Raw genomic sequence first — 16,047 nt, forward strand, 5'->3', positions numbered from 1 at the left:
GTTTATGGAATACACTGATTGGCTAGGATTGGGTTGTATGCCCACACAGGAGTTCAGGGGTAGCAGTTACCTCCTGCTGAATATGAGAATATGATCATGGCGTGGCTTCTTGTTGGAAAACTAGAGACTTTTTTTTTTTTTTTGGCTATCCATGCAGCTTGTGGGATTTTAGTTCCTGGATCAGGGACTGAACCCTCAGCAGGCAGTGAAATTGTAGAGTCCTAACCACTGGATTTTGAGAAACCTGTATGCAGGTCAGGAAGCAACAGTTAGAACTGGACATGGAACAACAGACTGGTTCCAAATAGGAAAAGGAGTACGTCAAGGCTGTATATTGTTACCCTGCTTATTTAACTTCTATGCAGAATACATCATGAGAAATGCTGGGCTGGAAGAAACACAGGCTGGAATCAAGATTTCTGGGAGAAATATCAATGACCTCAGATATGCAGATGACACCACCCTTATGGCAGAAAGTGAAGAAGAACTAAAGAGCCTCTTGATGAAAGTGAAAGAGGAGAGTGAAAAAGTTGGCTTAAAGCTCAACGTTCAGAAAACTAAGATCATGGCATCTGGTCCCATCACTTCATGGGAAATAGATGGGGAAACAGTGGAAACAGTGTCAGACTTCATTTTGGGGGGCTCCAAAATCACTGCTGATGGTGATTGCAGCCATGAAATTAAAAGACGCTTACTCCTTGGAAGGAAGGTTATGACCAACCTAGATAGCATGTTTAAAAGCAGAGACATTGCTTTGCCAACAAAGGTCCATCTAGTCAAGGCTATGGTTTTTCCAATGGTCATGTATGGATGTGAGAGTTGGAGGGTGAAGAAAGCTGAGCGCCAAAGAATTGATGCTTTTGAACTGTGGTGTTGGAGAAGACTCTTGAGAGTCCCTTGGACTTCAAGCAGATCCTACCTCTTCCATGCAAGATACATTCACTCAATCCTAATGGACCCCGAAGTCTTAATTCATTCTAGCTTCAACTTTAAAGTCTAAAAGTTCAAAATCTCACCTAAATCAGGTATAAGTGAGACAGGAGATATGATTCACCATGAAGCAAAATTCCTCTCTAGCTTTGAACCTATGACATCAGATAAGTTAAGTGCTTCCAAATACAGTAGTGAGACATGTACAGCGTAGACTTCTCCAAAGGGAGAAATTGGAAGGAAGAAGAGCGTATCAGATTCCAAGTAATTCCAAACGTCTAAATAATATTAGATCTTGAGGCTTGAGAATAATCCTCTTTGGTTTGATCTTTTGCTGTCCAGACCCAATGGGGTGGTCCCACCTCTGCCGCTATGACAGGTGGGGGGGGGGTCACAGTCCCAAGGTTGTGAGGGGTCCCACCCTCCAAGCTCCAGATGGCTGCTGTCTAGCCTACTGAATCAGAAGCAACAAACCTCCCACCCTTGAAACTGAGGAGGCAGCCCCAATGATCTCTGAATCACCTTTGTGGGCATCCTTCCTTTGCCTTGAAGAACAGCACATGTGTGCAACTGCCTAGCTCCACAGTCCAGTTCTGTAGGGTCTAAGAAGTCTGACAGCCTTCCTTCCTTCTGTGCTGGGGTGGCTGATCAGGTCTGTGGTTCACACCCATACTAATCTCCTAATCAAACTGCTGGGCCACACCCTTAGTATAAACAGGGTGAGAATTTTCCAACTTTTAAAGTTCTAGTTAATTTTTGCTTAACAATTCATTGCTTTGACTCATTTCTCTTTTTTGCCTTTAATGCTAAGCAGTCAGAAGGAACCAAACTGCTCTTTCATCACTTCACTTAGAAATCTCCTCAGTTAACTATGCAGTTTCACAACTTGCAAGATTTACCTTCCATAAAACATTAGAATATACTTCAGCCACGTTCTTTTGCCAGTTTATAACACAGATCACCTTTTCTCCACTGTTCAGTAATGTGTTCCTCATTTCCATCTGAGATCTCACCAGAATAGCCTTTGCTACCCATATATTTACTAACGTTCTATGGATGATTTACATGTTCTATAAAAAGAGGGAAGCTTTCCCACCAGCCCTCCCCTTTTCTTTGTGAATCCTCACCAGAATCATTGCCTTTAATGGCCATATTTCTAGCATGCACGTCACAACTTCTCCAGCCTCAACCCCTTGCAGAATTCAAAGCCACTTCAATGTTTTTTGGTATTTATTACAGTAGCACCCCACTCTCAACTCTGAAATCTGTATTCATCAGTCTCAAGAGAAAAACATCCAATAGGATGGAAATATATATACGGAGGATGAGATGGTTGAATAGCGTCACCAACTCAATGGACATGATTTTGGGCAAATTCTGGGAAACAGTGGAAGACAGAGAAGCTAGGTGTGTTACAGTCCGTGGGGTCACAAAGAGTCAGACATGACAACAGAGAGAGAGGGGGAGGGAGAGACATATTGTATGGAAGTGGCTCATGTGGTTGTTCAGGCTGAGAAATCCCATGATCTGCAGCGGCAAGCTGGAGACCCAGGTGAGGCAATGTTAGGTAGGTATAGTAGGTATACAACACAGGTATAGTTCCTGTGTGAGTCCAAAGGTCTGAGAATGAGGAGAGCTGAAGGTTTAAGTTCCAGTTTGAGTGTGAGTCCTACCTAAAGTAAGAAAAGACTGTTGTCTCAGTTCAAAGACAGGCAGAGAATGAATTCTCCTTTATTCAGCCTTTCTTGTTCTCTTCAGCCCTCCAATGGATTGGATGAGGCCCACCTCCACTGGGCAGGACAATCTGCCTTACCCAAGTCTACCGATTCAGATGTTAATCTCATATACAATCACCTTCATAAACACACCCAGAATAATATTTAACCAAATATCTGGGCACTCCATGACCCAGTCAAGTTGACACATAAAATTAATCACCACAGTGGCATAGTAATTTCTGCCACAAAGACATTAGTGAAAACATTGTAATTCACTTCTTTTCCTTTCTGTTTCAGTTGTTTTCTTATTACATATACATAAAGAAAGGTTTTAGTTAAATAGACATTACACAGATAAAATAAAACAAATGTTTGCTGCTGCTGCTGCTAAGTCGCTTCAGTCGTGTCCGACTCTGTGCGACCCCATGGACGGCAGCCCACCAGGCTCTGCCGTCCCTGAGACTCTCCAGGCAAGAACACTGGAGTGGGTTGCCACTTCCTTCTCCAGTGCATGAAAGGGAAAAGTGAAAGTGAAGTCACTCAGTCGTGTCCGACTCTTAGCGACCCCATGGACTGCAGCCTACCAGGCTCCTCTGTCCATGGGATTTTCCAGGCAAGAGTACTGGAGTGGGGTGTCATTGCCTTCTCCAAAACAAACGTTTAATTCCAAGCAAAAAACTTCTCCTATATCAGGACACCAACTCTAGTGTCTTTTTTTTTTTTTTTTGCATATAGTCTATATGAACAGAATTATTCATTATATTTTGTGACCTACCTTTTTCTAAAAAATATATAATTTGAGCGTTTCTCTGCTACAAAATATTCTTCTATGACATTTTAAATGACTGCATAATAGTCTATTGAATGGGTATATGACATTTTTCAGTCAGTCTCCTCTTGTTGGACATTTAGGTAGTTTCCAATTTTTCACTATCATAAGCAACTCTATTACACTCTCGTTACCTCTTAATGTTTAGTTAATGAAAGCAATACATGCCTTCTCTAAATAACAACACAGAATTGTGCAAGATAAAAGCAAAGCTCCTTATTTCTGTTCACCAGCATTTCTTTTTCCCAGCATTTCTATTCCCAATGGGGCAACCAATGATTAAATAGTTCATTGTGTGTCTTTCTGATATTTTTTGTTTTCTGACTTCTTTTTCCCTTTTTCTTCCATTCTGTTCACCTATAGACTTTTGTTTTCTGCTCTTCTCATGCTCAGCCTTGAGCAGCCTCTTCACCCTTATTTGTTGCTTAGTCTGGAAAACCAGGGTTTCCCAGGTGATGCTGTGTATGTCTGTGTTAGTCGCCTCACCTGCCAGTGTAGGAGATGGAAGAGATGCGGGTTCGATCCCTGGGTCGGGAAGATCCCCTGGAGAAGGGCATGGCAACCCATTCCAGTATTCTTTCGTGGAGAATCCCACGGACAGAGGAGTCTGGTGGGCCACAGTCCATAGAGTGCCAAAGAATCGGACATGACTGAAGCAACTTAGTACGCCCTGAAAAATCAGACTAGAACATCTACTAGGATTATTTAGACTTTGTCAAAATATTTTATGAGTGGTGGCCTCACATCTTTCTGACTAAAGAGCACGAACTTCACTGGTTGCTCTTTCTGTTTGGCATTTTGTAATGGGCCTTTTAAACCTGCCTCCTGGCACTAACTGGGTCAAACAGGTGTAAAATAACCTTCAAATACAGAGAGGTGTTACTATGTTTACTTTTCATAAGCTAAGAATGAACTACATTTAAGAAATATTTTTATATTAACTTTTCATGTGTTCACATGAAAGGAAAATTTTGTAAAATAAGAATACTTAAAGATTTTTTTCTTTTTAGTGTTTTCATTCATTCAGTAAATATTTAGGGACTTCCCTCATGGTCCAGTGGTTAAGAGTCTGCCTTTCAATGCAGAGGATCCAGGTTTGATTCCTGGTTGAGGAACTAAGATCCCACACGCCTTGGGAAAACTAAGCCTGCGGGCCACAACTACTGAGTCTGTGCCACAATGAAGATACAACACAGCCAAAAAAAGAAAAAAGGAAGAATGGCTTTTTAAAAAGTTATAAGTTGGTGTAAATCAACTATACCTCAACAAAATTTTTAAAAAGTAAATATTTACTGAGTACCTGTCACATGTATAGATATTAAGAATGTCAAGATGAAAAACCAAAGCTCTTCGTCTTTTTTTTTTTAAAGCTTTCACAAGCACTATTTAGGAAGCACCTAACAATATATTTTGTCTTCTTTGCCTGGATCCTCCTTTCAAACTGTGCATTTGAGCATTCTGTCTCTGAGATGTGTGGCAGTAAACTCAACTCTCTATTGATGACACGTTGGCACCTGAGTTTCTGTATTTCTCCCTATGTTCTTTCCACCACAAGCGTAGTTACACCCTAGGCGCTACAACAGCATTTAGCTCAGGATCAGGAGGGAAGTCCTTTGGCTGCCCAAACAGGTGGATATCTAGGGCATTTGGATCCCCTACAGGTCCTTTTGGTAAAACTAAGTCTAGAGACCTTGGCATTGCACTTCACATCATTATTTAAAGTTCACCCTTTCTTTTTTTTCCTTTCTTCTTTTTCAACTATGAAAATTGCTGAAATGCCAGGAGTTTGGTTACAGGTGAATAGGGAAGTCTGGAATGTTTTTAATCCTGCTCTCAGTATTGTTGGTAATACTAGAAGAGCAGCAGAGCCATGAATCCAGGCATGCTCTTGGCTACAGCAGACTACCCTGACTTAAGCGCTCCTCACATGAAAAAAGACCCAGGGCTTTAGTTGACCGTAAATGCAACCTGAGCCAGTGATGTGACCTGGCTGCCAAAACTAGCAAATGTGATCTGAACCAGCATGAATAGAAGGCTGGTGGCTGGGACAAGTAAGGTAATAGTCCCAGAGTACACCCTGCAGTGGTCGGATCACACCTGGAGGATAGTGTTTCATCCTGGGCACTGCATTTTTAGAGTGATGTTGACAAGCTGGAGTATGTCCAAGTTGGGCAATAGGCTGATGAATGGCCTAGAAACTACATCCTTTGAGGAATAGTTAGAGGAACTGGGGTAGTTTACCCAGGAAACTAGAGGCCTAAGGATGTGGGAAAACCATCTTCAAATATCTACAGGGCTATCATGTAGAAGAGTTGGCCTCTTCTGTATAATCTCAGCAACCACAACTTAACCAATGAGTGTACATTACAAAGCAGTTGATCTTGTCTCCATATAAGGAAGCACTTTGTAGCCTTCATGAACACCCAGAAAATAGCAACTTTGCAAAGTAGTGACTTTACCTTCAGTTCAGTTCAGTTTAGTCGCTCAGTCGTATCCGACTCTTTGTGACCCCATGGACCACAGCACGCCAGACCTTCCTGTCCATCACCAACCCCCGGAGTCTACTTAAACTGATGTCCATCGAGTCGGTGATTCCATCTGACCATCTCATCCTCTGTCGTCCCCTTCTCCCCTTGCCTTCAATCTTTCCCAGCATCAAGGTCTTTTCAAATGAGTCAGTTCTTCACATCAGGTGGCCAAAGTATTGGAGTTTCAGCTTTAGCATCAGTCCTTCCAATGAACACCCAGGAATGATCTCCTTTAGGATGGACTGGTTGGATCTCCTTGCAGTCCAAGGGACTCTTAAGAGTCTTCTCCAACACCACACTTCAAAAGCATCAATTCTTTGGCGCTCAGCTTTCTTCACAGTCCAACTCTCACATCCACACATGACCACTGGAAAAACCATAGCCTTGACTAGACGGATCTTTGTTGGCAAAGTAATGTCTCTGCTTTTTAATATGCTGTCTAGGTTGGTCATAACTTTCCTTCCAAGGAGTAAGTGTCTTTTAAGTGCATGGCTGTAATCACCATCTGCAGTGATTTTGGAGTCCAAAAAAATAAAGTCAGTCACTGTTTCCCCATCTATTTCCCATGAAGTGATGAGACCAGATGCCATGATCTTAGTTTTCTGAACGTTGAGCTTTAAGCCAACTTTTTCACTCTCCTTTTTCACTTTCATCAAGAGGCTCTTTAGTTCTTCTTCACTTTCTGCCATAAGGGTGGTGTCATCTGCATATCTGAGGTTATTGATATTTCTCCTGGCAAACTTGATTCCAGCTTGTGCTTCATTCAGCCCACTGTTTCTCATGATGTACTCTGCATAGAAGTTAAATAAGCAGGGTAACAATATACAGCCTTGACGTACTCCTTTTCCTATTTGGAACCAGTCTGTTGTTCCATGTCCAGTTCTAACTGTTGCTTCCTGACCTGCATACAGATTTCTCAAGAGCCAGGTCAGGTGGTCTGGTATTCCCATCTCTTTCAGAATTTTCCACAGTTTATTGTGGTTCACACAGTCAAAGGCTTTGGCATAGTCAATAAAGCAGAAATAGATGTCTTTCTGGAACTCTCTTGCTTTTTTGATGATCCAATGGATGTTGGAATTTGATCTCTGGTTCCTCTGCCTTTTCTAAAACCAGCTTGAACATCTGCAAGTTCACAGTTCACATATTGCTGAAGCTTGGCTTGAAGAATTTTACCTTAATAAGGGGTATTAGAATGGCAACTGGCTGAACAAAAAAACAGAAAATTCATGAATAGGATGAAGGGTTTGGAGAGACAATCTGATCTAAGAGCCTTACCAATTCAAAGGTTCTAATGACAGAACCTCAATAAGGAAGGAAGTGCTCGTAATCTTTTCCCCTTAGAACCCATACAAGCATTAAACATAGAAACTATGTTAAATTGACTTTAAACAACAAACTGTAGAAAATTCTTAAAGAGATGGGAATACCAGACCACACAACTTGCCTCCTTAGAAATCTGTATGCAGGTCAACAAGCAACAGTTAGAACTGGACATAGAACAATAGACTGGTTCCAAATCAGGAAAGGAGTATGTCAAGGCTGTATATTGTCACCCTGCTGGTTCTGGGTAGGAAGGCAGATAGCTTTGGCCAGAGTTGCCCTTTAAGTTTAATGTTTCTAGTTCATTTTCTGTCCTAAAGAAAGTCTCCAGCAAATATCACTATTGATGTCTGAGGATATTAGAACTTCTCCTTGAAAAGAGAGATGCTAACACTTATTTCAACTAAAAATCCTATAGGTATGGACAAAACAGTTCTTGTCAAACAGGGTAAATTTGACTGGGTGGTGCAGCAAAATGCTTAGGAACTGAGGTTCAATGAGAGAAATTTGGGTTTTAAGTCTTTGTTCTGCCACCTACTGGCTATGACATTATTGACATCTTGAGGAGCATCAGAGTCCTTATCTGTAAAATGGAATAATAATAGGACCCATCTTTTTGGCTTCCCAGGTGGTGCCAATGGTAAACAACCTGTCTGCCCATGCAGGAGATGTGGTTTGATCTCTGGGTTGGGAAGATCCCCTGGAGGAGGGAATGGAAATGGAAACCCACTTCAGTATCCTTGCCTGGAGAATCCCACAGACAGAGAAGCCTGGCGGTCTGCAGTTCATAGGTTCGCAAAGAGTTGGACATGATGGAAGCGACTTAGCACACACGCATCTTTTTGGCTGTTAGGAGAATCAGATAAAATAATCTGTGTGGAGACTTCCCTGGTGGGCCAGTGGTTGGGAGTCCACCTGCCAATGCAGGGGACACGGGCTCAATTTCTGGTCCAGGAAGATCCCACATGCCTCTGGATAACTAAGCTCCTGTGCCACAACTACTGAGCCCAAGCTCTAGAGCCCCCGCACTGCAACTACCGAACCTGGCGCCTATGGTCCATGCTCCACAAGAGAAGCCACCGTAATGAGAACCCCCACGCACCACAAAGAAGACCCCATGCAGCCAAAAAAAAAAAAAAACTATTGTTTTAAAAATTAAACACAATGGAAAAATGCAGAAATGGCCACAAATAAAGAAGAAGAATCCACCTTGTAAAGCAGGGGACACTGGAATTAAGATCCCACATGCTACATGCCCAGGGCAACTGAGTCCAAGCGCTCTGGAGGCCGTGCGCCACAGCAAGAGCCCGAGTGCCACAACTAAGATCAATACAGCCACATAAATATTTTTTTAAAGATAGTGTAAAAGCATGAATACTATGCTGTTTTTGAAAAAGCACGTTTATGGTGAGTTATTATCCATTGTCTTTTACTCACTTTCCTATTGGAGCATTACTGTGTGTTTATTTACTTCCATTCTTCAGTTTATGCTCAGCATAGTAGGTGCTGAATGAATCCTAGTCAGTAGTACCAGGGTGGATCCATAATCAGTCAACAGACCAAGTGCCTCCTGCTTACCCAGCCCAAAGCCGATCTTCACGAATACTAAGCTTCACGAGACTAGACTCTTGCTGAGAGACAGTAATCCATAGGTTGTTATAGAGGTGCTCCAGAAAGGTGCAGAGATGTGTGAGTGTTGAGTGAGTCACAGGAAACCAGACCGAGAAAGATGGGAGGGGACTTTGTGGAGAGGACACTGCTGAATGAACACACAGCAAATTGCCTGTGCATTGCGTGCATTGCAAGCCTGCATCAGTTTTAATACTTGCTTGCCTAGTCAGGTAACCTCTCAGAACGTCAGTTTATCTAAAAAGATGCATACATATCTAGTATATGTCTATCCACTAGATTCAATGAAGTAATATTTGTCACTACTTCCTTGGCACTTCATCTGTCACAGAGTAAGTGTTCAACAAATGTTAGCCACTGTTACCAGTATGTTCTAACAATTTTGTAATACCTTATAATTGCGAACGGTGTCATTCCAAGAATAAATTGTTTCCCTAGTCGTTGGACTGCGAAGAAGGGTTTCAGGATACACTGCTTCAGGCTTGACGAGCTTTAAAGTAAGGAGGCTAGAGCGAGCTTGACAGTTTCAGTCAAGTGCCTGCGCGACGTCGCCAAGTTCGGGGGGCGGGACCAGACTAGGCGCGCAGAGCCGGACTCCCAGGGTCACGTGTGCTGCGGCCCCTCCCCGGCTGGGGCCGCCCCCCGCGGCTGCGACAGCTGCGGCTGCGCCTGCGCGGAGCCCAGCGCGCTCTGCGGCGCGGTCCTCCTTGGAGGCGGCGCGAACGGCCAGGGGGCGGCGGATGGCTCTGCGGGGCCTGGCAGGCTCGGGGCCCGGCTCCCAAGGGCCGTTGGACGAGGCGGTGGCGACGGACAAGGAGCGCGAGGCGCCGGCAGTGGTGGTGGCGGGAGCCACGCCAGAGGACGATGAAGAGGAAGAGGGCCGCAGCCGGGGCCTGCTGCGCTGGGACGGCTTCTCAGCCTGGCTGCACTGCGTGTGTGTGGTGGGCTTCGACCTGGAGCTGGGCCAAGCCGTGGAGGTGAGGCCCGGCCGCACCTTATCCCCGCGCCGGTGCGGCCCCGGCAGAGCGTGTGACCCGCCGGCCGGCCGGCCTGGACCCCGGCCGCTGCGCATCCGGGCGTGGCCGGCCGCCCCTCCGCTGTCAGCCGGGCTGCGGTCCAGAGGCAGTTCCCGTGGGAGGATCGTGGGCTGTGGCTAAGGGTGAAAAGTTCTCTCTAGGCCCCTCCTAAATACTTGCTGATGGTCGTATTTTCCTTTTCTTTTAACCCGGTGTCACAGGAATAACTAGAATGGTTAGCGGCACCCGGAGAAGACCGCAGGCAGGATGTTTGGGACTTTTTAAAAAAGCGAACAATGTCGCTGACATATGGTGAACTATAATATAATAGCAAAACCTCACACAACCAACTTTTTTTTTAGACTCAGATTGTTTTGGTCATTTGCAGCGACTCTTAGAGCATTCCACTCAGCCTGAGCCATAATGCTTATCTCAGCAGAGGTTTTCGCCTTTTCCTGCCTTTGTTCCTCATTTCTGTTACTTCTTGATGTTGCTTCTGAAACGGCCTGAAAGCTACTATCAAGAAGAACAGAAGGAAAATCGTTCGCTTGTGAATTTGTCGAGTTTTCCATCTTTCTAGCGCTTTGTTAAAAGGCATTGTAATCTTAACTACTCTTGACATTATTTAGGGCCCCTTTTGTAGCATAAGGGACTACTTGTCTTTGTGCATCCAAGAAAAGAACGACTGATGCTTAGAAGATATGTTTGTTTTGGTGGCAATGACAGATTTTAATGAATCATCTCATTCTGACTTCAGTGGCATGTGTTGTCTATGAAAATTGTCCAGGGATGTATTTCTTAATGTGGAGTGTGTAGTCAGCCTGCCTTGTCTGTATTTTATGCAGCTCGATACACATTGCGTGCTTGTGCTTAGTTGCCCAGTTGTGTCTGACTCTGCCAGTCTTTAGGCTGTAGCTCGCCAGGCTTCTCTGGCCATAGGATTTTTTATGCAAAAATACCATTTCCTTCTGCAGGGGAATCTCCTGACTCAGGGGTCGAACCCACGTCTCCTGTGTCTCTTGCGTTGGAGGCAGATTCTTTACCCGCTTAGCCATTGTAAGATCTAGGTATTAACCTGGTTTCTGGGCATAGGTATATGAAGGATATACTCTAACCTATATTTGTAGATTAAGACTACCACTTAGAAGAGAATCAAGAATTAATCACACTAGAGGATAGGGCTAAATGTAGTGCTCGGCACATGACACTGTTCAATAAAAAACTGATGGTACATAAACAGCACTTTAAGATGAAAACAACAGTTCCCAAAGACTATAAAGAAGAGATTTGTAAATCATCTATCATTTACATTGACATATTAACCTGAAGCTATATATATAGCAGAATACAATTTAGTCAGAAAACATGCTGTAGTAGATTACATGTTTAAATAGTTAAAAGAGATCCATTTAGACTCACCTTTTGGGCATTCTTTATAACACTTCTGTGTTTTTTCTGACCAACTAAACAATAGTTAGTAAATATTGAGGTACTCAAAAAATGTGAATCACTGAGACTAGACTATTTTGAATTTCATTTCCTATTTCTTTAGGTCTGTGGTTGTTTTTTTTTTTTTTTTGAAGGTGCAAGATGCACATAAGTTACAAACTTCATGAGCTCTCGCCATTAGGAAACTACTAATACAAAATCTTGTATATGCTTCTATTAACTGCCTGGGGAGCATTTATGGACCTCCTGATCCTTTGTCCTCAGATCAAGAATCACTGACTTTAGAAAGTATAGGGTGAGGGTGGAGAAGGTTCCCTAATAAAGGATCCCCCCAAAAATACATTAAGAGGCAACACAACTTAATTTTGTTTTCTTTTCCTGAGAAGTGTAGAATGTTGCCACTTTTAAAATGAAGAAAAAAAGTATAAATTAACAATATAACAAAACAGTTGAAATGTTTATTTCACTTTTGTGTTATGGCCATGCGTAAATACTAAATTGCTTCATTCGGTGTCTGACTCTTTGCAACACTATGGACTGCAGCTTCCCAGGCTCATCTGTCTGGGATTTTCTAGGCAAGAATACTGGAGTGAATTTCTGTGCCCTCCTCCAGGGGATCTTCCCGACCCAGGGATAGAACCTGTGACTTTTAATGCCTCCTGCATTGGCAGGCGGGTTCTTTACCACTAGCGCCACCTGGGAAGCCCCATTACCACCATATCAAGGCCAAAAATGGACAGGAGGGGTGGCTGTAATAGGGCAAAAAAGCTAAGTATAGAATTGTGTTGGGTAAATGGATTAATAGCCTTAGCCCTACTTCCTCTAATGCACAACTATAGGGATTCAGAAGGGAAGTTAATTGAAAATCGCTTGAAAACGAAGTTTGGACAGTATATCCTCCACCTCAATCCTGTTATCAGAAATGCAGTTACTGAGTCTTAAGCTTGAGAGAGACTTAACAAGTCTGTTCTGCCATGACAGAAAGTACCATTTGCAAATTTTAAACAAATGCATAAACAATGCCACTTATTTAAGCTTAAATGCCTACTTAAGTAGAATATTGATCAAAAACTTAGATTCTAAAGCTGGACTACCTAGGCTTGAATCTGTATGACTTAGGGCATGTTACTTAGCTTTCCTGAGCCTTACAGTCCTCTGTGACAGGTTAACAGTGCTTATATCATGGCATTGTTGTGAAGGTTAAATAACTTAATGTTGATGAAGCATTTGGAACAGTGCCTTGGATTCAGTAAGATCTATGTAAGTCTGTGTTTGGGAAGCACTGAAAATCTCTTTTTCAATGAAGAGAACCCCTAAGTTTAGCTTTGTGGAGATGAGGCCTTTAAACCTTAGTTTTCTCACCAGAAAAATGAAGTTGAAATACTAGAATCAGTTTTGTTTTGTTTTAAATTGGGGAACTTTCTCTGTGTAAAAGAAAAAAATCAGATGTACCTTAGTGGCTAATGTGGTTGAAATGGGGCCTGTGTGTATATATTCGTTTTTGAACAACGGAATCTAAGCTATAGCTTAGGGAAAAAAGGCACACTTGCTAAGGCCACAGAGGTACTTCAAGATGTCCAAGGTACAAACCTAGAGGACTTAGAGAAAATGGCTAGAATCCAAAACCAGGAAAGCCTCTTCTTTATGCTCTTGTTTTATGGATTTTGTTCACACTTCATGCTCCATTGCAAACTGACTTCTCTGCTTCTGTGATCTTTATGGCTAAGTTGCCCTTTTCAGCCACTTCAATGAAGAGAGTAAATGTCATTCCCATTCCAAACACCAGAGGAAGATACTCAGGCCTGGTTTGGGGCAGATTCTCACTGTGCTACAATCAGCTGAAGACCTAAGTGGTTGGAGCAGTGGTCTGTGTTGCATAAAATGTCCCCTGGCAACCCTGACCTAGAAAGGAACAGTGAAGGGGCTCTTTTGAGCTGTGAAGAGACTACAAAAGGTGTTGACTACAGGAGGTGTGCTCAGCTTCTTTCTCTTCCCCTGAGGTGGCCCTAGCATCACCACTGTGACACCATGGGTTCTGTAAAACAAAGTTTGAAATCTTCTGGATTTTATATATTCTATGTCACTTCCAGCTCTGTGAAATTACCTGATTATATGGTAAAGCCTTCATTATCTGAGTTTAGAATTGCTTCATTTATTCCATGTTTTTTTTTCCTGATTGAGTAATAATATGCTCATTGTTGAAAATCTGGCAAGAAAGGAAATTATAAATACTAGAAAGCATCACTCATAATAATACTAAGAGATTGCTATTTGGTATTTTTGTTAGTGTTTTTTTTTCTTTACATAATTTTGTATCTCTCAAGGATAAATTTGAATATTAAGAGCAGCAATCGTCTCAAATTTAAGTAAAGAGAAATTGATTGTAAGGAGTCTTTTGGAACGCAGTTGCAGGAAGCAGGGTTGAACATCATGGGATTTGGAAAGCCCCAGGCTTTTGCCTTTGTCTCTGTGGAGCTGTGTGGTCTTTTGTCTCTGCTTCTCTTTGCCTGTCTGTTCCATTCTTTGTGCTGAGGCTGGTTTCCTCTGCAAGGGTCTCAATTTCTGCTCCCCCATTTCACCTGACTTTGGGTTTCCATCCTACTGATTTTAGCCAAGCTTCTATTTTTGTATTCTGGAACCAGGCAGAAGCGCAATTCAAATACTAGAGTATCTGATTGGTTCAGCATGGGTCAGGTGCTCACTTTTGTTTAATCAGCTGTGGTAAGGAAACAGGGTTTCAGTAGTGGCCACTTAGGTTCACCCCAGCAAAGGGAAGGGACGCTTGAAGGCATGGTCTGGGCAGCAATCTCTCAAAACAGGTCTGCTTTAAGAGTCTGCCTTTATTGATAAGGATTCTCATAAACAGTTTGCCATAGCATTAAAGATTCTTCATAAATATAATTTTATGGACCACCACTTATTTAACCATTTTCCCTAATTTAGATAATTTAGTAATTTCTTTTTTTCTTCACATTGTGAAGAGTTGTTTGCCACCTGTACACTCTTCCTTAGAGATGGTCTTCATTTTTGAGAGCCTTTAAATCCCTGGATTAGGAAGATCCTCTTGAGAAGGAAACGGCAACCCACTCCAGTATTCTTGTTTGGAAAATTCCATGGACGAAGGAGACTGGTGGACTACAGTTGGACATGACTAAGTGACTAACATTTTCACTTTCACTTTCATCTTTCAATCTCTGATTCAGTTATTAAATTATATAATCTGGAGATAATCTGGGAAGTTGTATTGTCAAGTTATTTCTTTCACCAGTACTTTATGTTTTATACTTACTATAATGAATGATGTGAAATGGAAAACCGTATCTAAAATTTACTCTTTAAAAAGCTTTTTTTTTAATTGGAAGAAAATTGCTTTACGCTGTTGTGTTGGTTTCTGCCGTACAACAATACAACAATACAAATCAGTCATAATTATATATATAGATATATATCTATATATAGTCCTTCCCTCTTGGGCCTCCCTTCCCTCCTCCCATAACAACTTCCCACTAGCTACCTATTTTACACATGATAAATTTTACTCTTTTTTTTTAGAGAAGTGCTTTACTGTCCATTCAATGTTCAAACTGATCAGGTTTTCTAGTAGCATAATTTACATTAGATCTTCAGCAAGCAGAAATTTTAGACTTGAGGATACTGTGATTTCTGGCCATTTTTTTCCACTTTTTAAAATCAGTAAACATTTTCATTGAAGTGTAACATATGTATAGAAAAGCGTACAAATCCTAAGTCTATATTTTGGTGAATTTTCATAAAGTGAATGTGCCATGTCACTACAGTAGAGATCAAGAAGCAATATTATTACTGCCCTCAAACTTTCCTTAGGTCCACTTTCAGTCATGACCTATTTCCCTTTCCCTTCTGCCCCTGGCAACCACTGTCTACTTTGCCTCTATGGATTCTCTTTTTCTGTGTATTTCATATGAATGGAATCATAGAACATGTCGCCTTTTATGTCTGGCTTCTTTCACTTAGTATGTATTCAAGGTTCATCCCTGTTGTAGAATGTATTGCTACTTCATTCCTTTATATGGTTAAGTTTTATACCATTATTTGGGTACATCACAGTTTATTTATTTATTCATCACTTAATGAAAATTTAGATTGTTTTCACTTTTTGGCTGTAATGAATAATGCTGCTATAAACATTCATATACAGGGTTTTGTGTGAATGTATGTTTTCACTTCTCTTGGACTTATACACCTACAAATAAAATTGCTGAGACATATGGTAATTCCATGTTTAATTTTATGAGAAACTGTTAAATGGTTTCCCAATATGACTTCATTTTTTCTCTTTTCATCAATGATGTATGAGGGTTCTAATTTCTCCATATCCTTGCTACCACTTCGTCTGTCCTTTTGATTATAGCCATTGTAGAAGTATGAGGTGGTATCTTACTATAATGTTATTTGTATTTCCCTAATGAGTAATGACATTGAGTATCTTTTCGTGCACTTATTGGCCTTCTGTATATCTTTTTTTTGAGAAATGTCTAATCAAATCCTTTGCCCATTTAAAAATTGGGTTGTTTGACTTTTTATTGTTGAAATGTAAGAACTCTTTATGGATCCTGTAGTCTAGACCCTTGTCAGATTTATGATTTGCA

The 16,047-nt window shown here is 41.7% G+C and overlaps 1 protein-coding gene and 1 long non-coding RNA gene across 2 annotated transcripts in view; one reads left to right on the forward strand and one right to left on the reverse strand.

Moving 5' to 3' along the window:
* Positions 1 to 3,813: 3,813 nt before the first annotated feature.
* Positions 3,814 to 9,509, reverse strand: LOC145519868 (uncharacterized). Its single transcript, XR_014063982.1, has 2 exons — positions 9,346 to 9,509; positions 3,814 to 7,208 (listed from the first exon to the last, which is right to left on the reverse strand). It is a non-coding gene; the product is annotated as an uncharacterized LOC145519868 (long non-coding RNA).
* A 154-nt stretch (positions 9,510 to 9,663) lies between these two features.
* Positions 9,664 to 16,047, forward strand: part of DENND6A (DENN domain containing 6A) — a 45,440-nt gene continuing 39,056 nt past the window's right edge. The window contains exon 1 of the mRNA XM_081524813.1: positions 9,664 to 9,931. Coding sequence (XP_081380939.1) covers positions 9,695 to 9,931 — 237 coding nt within the window. The 5' untranslated portion in view covers positions 9,664 to 9,694. The remainder of the gene's footprint in view (positions 9,932 to 16,047) is intronic.

Source organism: Giraffa tippelskirchi, chromosome 9 (assembly GCF_054371585.1).
Source record: "Giraffa tippelskirchi isolate mGirTip1 chromosome 9, T2T-mGirTip1v1.2.pri, whole genome shotgun sequence".
Classification (NCBI taxonomy): domain Eukaryota; kingdom Metazoa; phylum Chordata; class Mammalia; order Artiodactyla; family Giraffidae; genus Giraffa; species Giraffa tippelskirchi.